The 6,788-nt window shown below is 35.7% G+C and overlaps 1 protein-coding gene across 1 annotated transcript in view; it reads left to right on the plus strand.

Annotated features, from left to right (window-relative positions):
- Positions 1-542: 542 nt before the first annotated feature.
- The window catches only part of LOC137657243 (uncharacterized), a 56,318-nt gene continuing 50,072 nt past the window's right edge, over positions 543-6,788 (plus strand). The window contains exon 1 of the mRNA XM_068391582.1: positions 543-593. Coding sequence (XP_068247683.1) covers positions 543-593 — 51 coding nt within the window. The remainder of the gene's footprint in view (positions 594-6,788) is intronic.

Consider the following 6,788-nt stretch of genomic DNA (forward strand, 5'->3'; position numbering starts at 1 on the left):
TAAAAATAACAGACTAGTTATATGGGAGGTCACCAAAACAAGCGATGGTCGACTTACAAGTTTTTTGCTCGCTGACAGCAGTTCGCACATTTTTCCACAGCAGCTACGAATCTGGAGTGGTAGCATAACTGTGGCCAATTGGTGTCAGTAAGTGGGTGTAGAGGTCTTTGGTTGGGGCGTGAGTGAGGAGCGGTATATGTTCGTAGTAGGCAGCCTTGTCGCCACTCCAGCACCTCAAGAGGTGGTCACCTGTGTCCTGCCGCATTCATGTCAGCTTTGGTCGATCTTGAATGGTTGTCCTCTTCATCAGAAATGAAGGCGTTGATGAAGGTCTTGAAGGTGGTGAAGTGACTGTCCATATGGGCATCGAATTTGGTCATCAGGTCTTTCATGGGCAAGATATGGACATCGCGGATGTCGTCAAAAGCAAGATTGGGTAGGGTTCATACCAAATGGACACGTAGTAGGTTCACCTCACGAAGAGAACAGGGGAGCGATACTGGTCATTTCCCTAGGGGCGAACGAACCCTTTTGGTCTCCTAATGGTTGTTGAAAAAGCTGAAAAAGCTTGGCAATACAGGCACCTGGCGATGGTGAGTATAGCTTCAGGAAGTATGTTCTGAGGGTGTCATGCACTATTGTGACATCCCCTTGGTTACAAAGCCAATCAATGATTTCTAGGAAAGTGTCCTCAGGGATCACCACGAGAACATATTCTGCTCTGGTGCTTGAGCGCATCATAGACACTTGATGCAAAATTGACCCTTGGCGCACTAAAAACGAGGCAAAGGCCTCTGTAGTAGAGAGAGATGGTATTTTCATTGATGTGACGTGGATAGAACTGTCAGGGTCAGCGGATGGCATCGTCAACCTGTAGGGCACAGCAGTGGGGGGGGGGGGGGGGCCTGGAAGGAGCTAGTTCTCTGGCAGTCACCGATTGTGTGAGGTAGTTTTTAGGCACTAATGGAAAGGCTAGGTGAATACAAGTGAGTTTATTCAACAAGACAGCGAGAATATATAAAGATAGGTGAGGGCAAGAATGACACACAATTCAAACAGTATAAAACATGCGATTGCATGCTTAAACAGGTTTCTATTATTAGTCTGGGAGACCGAGAGATAAAAAAGTAATAACGTTACAGTGTATGAGCGTGTATAAAACACATGTGGGGCGGTACAACGGTTGCAGTCGATGAGCTGCTTGCGTTTTTTAGCGGATAATGTCCTTATTGGCAGTGCATTCCTTCGAAACCTGATAGATATGGGATGACAGTATGGGCAGCATGTGATGCAGAAAAAAGCTAACTTTGCATTGCCTAAGTATAAAATGGTTGTAGAGTTGATGCAGTTGTATGTGAACAGGAAAGGGTTTAGTACTGCAAATTAATGATGATTCAAAGGAAGGAATATAATAATGTGATAGCTTCTTTTGTAGCTTAGGCTTAGATGAAGAGCTAAAAGCTTCCAAGCAAACACTGTTGGTACGGTCACGAAAAATCGTCAAGAAGTTCTTACACAGTTCTGTAACCCTAATGAAAAAACCAGATATTCTTGAGGGGTATCATGATGTATATATCCTTCTTTCTTACTATCCTACAAAATGTAAAACTGTGGTAACTAGAAAAGCACTCTGAGGGTGAAGACCTCCACCACGGCAGCATATTTTTCGAAACCAGCTTGCCTTTCCTTGAATCAATTTAAACTGTAAACGTATTTCAAGTGTGTGACAACCATGTGCGAATTTTGGGGTTAAGTTTAGGGTTAATTAGGTCAACCATTTGTTTAACCTTGAACTTTGACCTAGGCCTTTCTAAAATTAATCACTGCCATAACTCATGATATAAATTAATCCCTGTGGCAAGGAAGTTCAAAATCAAACAAACGGACAAACAGGGGCGAAAAAATAACCTTCTCCCAAATTCGTTGGCGGAGGTAATGATGGCTAATATGCATGATTCTGTAACTTAACATACAGTAAAATGCGAACAGGAAACCCAATGGCGTAGAATACTATAATTCAACAAAAGGAGGAGTTGACTTATAGATAAAAGCATCGGGCAAGACGATGTCCTATGCTTATGGCCTTATTTTATAACATGCATTTGTCCTTTGGATGATAGAGCCTAACTGGAAGGCAAATACCACATTCAGAAGCAGAATCTTTCTGCAAGAATTAGGAATGGCCTTAGTTCAACAAGTATTATCCTCAAGGTCTACTTTGTCCTGGAAGCAAAATGCAAAAAGAGTTGCTGAAACAGCAAGACTAAAGAGGGAGGATCACCATTCACAGTTGCAGGATAGGCCTGCTGAAAGACGTCGTTATTTTATGTGCAACAATGACGACAAGGTATCAACAATCTGTCGTAGATGCCAAAAAAGTAAATGTCAGAATCATGGGGTAGCAACATTCAAATGCAACAATTGCAACTAAAGTTGTAGACTTCAATAAGGTAGTGTCTGAGAGGGTTAGTTGGAGGGTCTGAACGATAGTCACCTCCAGGCAGTAGACCCTGGGCATTAAAACATAACCATAAAATAACTTTGCAGAGCGAGGAGCTGCCAATTTATATATGTGTGTGTATATATATATATATATATATATATATATATATATATATATATATATATATATATATATATATATATATATATATATATATATATATATATATATATATATATATATATATATATATATATATATATATATATATATATATATATATACCGGTAAATTTTGATGCTAACAGAAAAGTTTTTGAAAATTTTTAACCGAACAGAAGGGTTTAGTAATAGCACTAAGAGGAACATTTACGCAATAATATCTACATCTTAGAATAATTTACGTCTAGTAAGTAGAGATTCAGCGTGAAAATGGCACGGGTGGTAAAAGGGCCGAAGCCTATGTAGGAAATAAACAATTTAAATAAAGGGAAAAACAGAGTAATGACCGCACGGGTGCGTCTTATCAACTGTCTAAAAACTCTAAACCCTTAATGTTTTTGAAACATACATATTGCCAAAAGACTTCAATGCATAGTTCATTATGTACTCTTCCTTGGTCAACTAATTCCATAGCCTTCCTTATATCCACCAATCTTTGAGTAGATAAGTATACTTAGCTCCCTTCCCACAGTCTATGCATAAAAAAAAGAGAATATGGCCCGGGGCACAATTCCTGAAAATATTTTTCATTACATAAGTCAGGATTCGCTTGGGACATAACACTTTAAGATACTTCCTGATCTTCATCCCACCATATCCCCCATCTTCACTCGTGCATGTTACTGTTTACATAATTATTCATATCATCATCATTATTATTATAGCGCCTCTAGACAGGTCTACAAACAACTGTCTAATAAAATTTCCCCCAAACAGGACACTGTCATTCATTTTGTTATACCAGAACTACGTATGAAAACACTTTTAACTTAACTTCACGTCTATAACATCTGAAGTATACCTGTTCTTCAACATAATAAGAACTTTCTGCTTTTCTAAAGACTGAATATGATTCATGTTGCTTATCCTACTAATAATTATTTATTTTCAAATCTCCTTTCATAATATGAATCATTATATATATATATATATATATATATATATATATATATATATATATATATATATATATATATATATATATATATATATATATATATATATATATATATATAAGCCCAGGGGCCTTAACAGGGAAAAATAGCCCAGTGAGGAAAGGAAATAAGGAAATAAATAAATGAAGAGAACAAATTAACAATAAATCATTCTAAAATAAGAAAACGTCAAAACAGACATGTCATATAATAAACTATCAACAACATCAAAAACAAATATGTTATAAATAAGCTATAAAAAGATTATGTCCGCCTGGTCAACAAAAAAGCATTTGCTCCAACTTTGAACTTTTGAAGTTCTACTGATTCAAACACCCGATTAGGAAGATCATTCCACAACTTGATCACAGCTGGAATAAAACTTCTAGAGTACTGCGTAGTATTGAGCCTCATGATGGAGAAGGCCTGGCTATTAGAATTAACTGCCTGCCTAGTATTACGAACAGGATAGAATTGTCCAGGGAGATCTGAATGTAAAGGATGGTCAGAGTTGTGAAAAATCTTATGCAACATGCATAATGAACTAATTGAACGACGGTGCCAGAGATTAATATCTAGATCAGGAATAAGAAATTTAATAGACCGTAAGTTTCTGTCCAACAAATTAAGATGAGAATCAGCAGCTGAAGACCAGACAGGAGAACAATACTCAAAACAAGGTAGAATGAAAGAATTAAAACACTTCTTCAGAATAGATTGATCACCGAAAATCTTGAAAGACTTTCTCAATAAGCCTATTTTTTGTGAAATTGAAGAAGACACAGACCTTATATGTTTCTCAAAAGTAAACCTACTGTCGAGAATCACACCCAAAATTTTGAAAGAGTCACACACATTTAAAGAAACATTATCAATACTGAGATCAGGATGTTGAGGAACCACCGTCCTTGACCTACTTACAATCATACTTTGAGTTTTGTTAGGATTCAACTTCATACCCCATAATTTGCACCATGCACTAATTTTAGCTAAATCTCTATTAAGGGATTCACCAACCCTAGATCTACATTCAGGGGATGGAATTGGTGCAAAGAGAGTAGCATCATCTGCATATGCAACAAGCTTGTTTTCTAGGCCAAACCACATGTCATGTGTATATAGTATGAAAAGTAATGGGCCAAGAACACTACCCTGTGGAACACCGGATATCACATTCCTATACTCACTATGGTGCCCGTCAACAACAACTCTTTGAGATCTATTACTTAAAAAATCAATAATAATGCTAAGAAACGACCCACCCACTCCCAACTGTTTCAGTTTGAAAACAAGGGCCTCATGATTAACACGGTCAAAGGCCAATCATACGAACTTCCCGACCACAATCAAGGAATTTCTGTATAGCATTGGAGATTGTAAGAAGGGCATCACATGCTCCAAGGCCTTTACGAAAACCAAATTGCAAACTAGGGAGTAGATGATTACCTTCAGCAAACCTATTAAGACGTTTTGCCAGAAGACGTTCAAAAACTTTAGATAATATGGGAGTTATGGAAATTGGGCGGTAATCAGTGGGATTTGAGCTACCACAAACACATTTACATAGAGGAGTAACATTACCAATTCTCCAACTAGTGCTAAAAGCTCCTCCTCTTGCTAACTTGCGCAAAATAACAGATAACTTTGGAGCTAAGAAATCTGCTGTCTTTATAAAAAACAAAGGAAAAATACCATTAGGGTCTACACCTCCATAAGCATCAAGGTCCATCAACAGAGCTTTAATCTCACGAGATCGAAAAGCTAAACTAGTTAGTTTAGCCTCAGGAAAACAGGAATGAGGAAGTTCAAGTTTTTCATTACTCTGTTTACTGTCAAAAACATCAGCCAAAAGGGTTGCCTTTTCCTTTGGACAGTGAGTGACTGAGCCATCTGGTTTAAGTAAAGGAGGAACTGTTGCATCTACACCAAAGAGTGCAGATTTAAGGGTAGACCCCCATTTATGTTCCTGAGTTGTACAAGAAACTGTTTCTTTTATGGTTAAATTGTACTCCTTTTCAGTTGAGGCATAAACTCTCTGAGCAAAAGCTCGAAGCTGAGAATAGTTGTTCCAGGTCAAATCTGATCTGTTACCCTTCCAAAGTTGATAGGCCTCCTGCTTCTCCAAAAAAGCACGTCTACAATCATCATTGAACCACGGTTTGTCCTTCACTCGGTACCTTAGCACACGAGAAGGGATACGCCTATCAATTATGTTGACTAGATTCTCATTCAAAGGGACAACAGGATCTACACTATTATATAATTGTGACCAATTCAAGCACAAAAGATCATGTAAAATCCCATTCATATACATATATAGATATATACATATACATATATATATATATATATATATATATATATATATATATATATATATATACATATGTGTGTATATATATGTATGTATATATATATATATATATATATATATATATATATATATATATATATATATATATATATATGTATATATATACATACATACATACATACATACATATATATATATATATATATATATATATATATATATATATATATATACATATATATATATGAATATGTATATATATATGTGTATGTATTTATACACACACACACACACACACATATATATATATATATATATATATATATATATATATATATATATATATATATATATATATATATATATATATAGTGTAGTTCGCAAATGGAATTCACCAACATGATTGAGCATAGTATTTTTTTTTTTTTTTAAGTTTCACATCAAACACATCCCACGCCACATAACTGTTCAAAAACTGAGATATAGTTTCTATAAAATGCAAGCCAGCAATTTGAACTTGTCTTTTATTCATGCATACATGCATAAATAAATTCTCTCTCTCTCTCTCTCTCTCTCTCTCTCTCTCTCTCTCTCTCTCTCTCTCTCTCTCTCTCTCTCTCTCTCTCTCTCTCTCACACACACACACACACACACATATATATATATATATATATATATATATATATATATATATATATATATATATATATATATATATTATATATATATATATGTGTGTGTGTGGGTGTGTGAGTGTGTGAGTGTGTGTGCGTGCGTATGTATCTATATATGATGCAATTTATTCAGAATTACATTTAAATAGACTAGCCAAAGGAACAGACACAGATTAGGTAATTGTTCAATGTTTGTTAAAC

Source organism: Palaemon carinicauda, chromosome 18, assembly GCF_036898095.1.
Source record: "Palaemon carinicauda isolate YSFRI2023 chromosome 18, ASM3689809v2, whole genome shotgun sequence".
NCBI classification, from domain to species: Eukaryota; Metazoa; Arthropoda; class Malacostraca; order Decapoda; family Palaemonidae; genus Palaemon; species Palaemon carinicauda.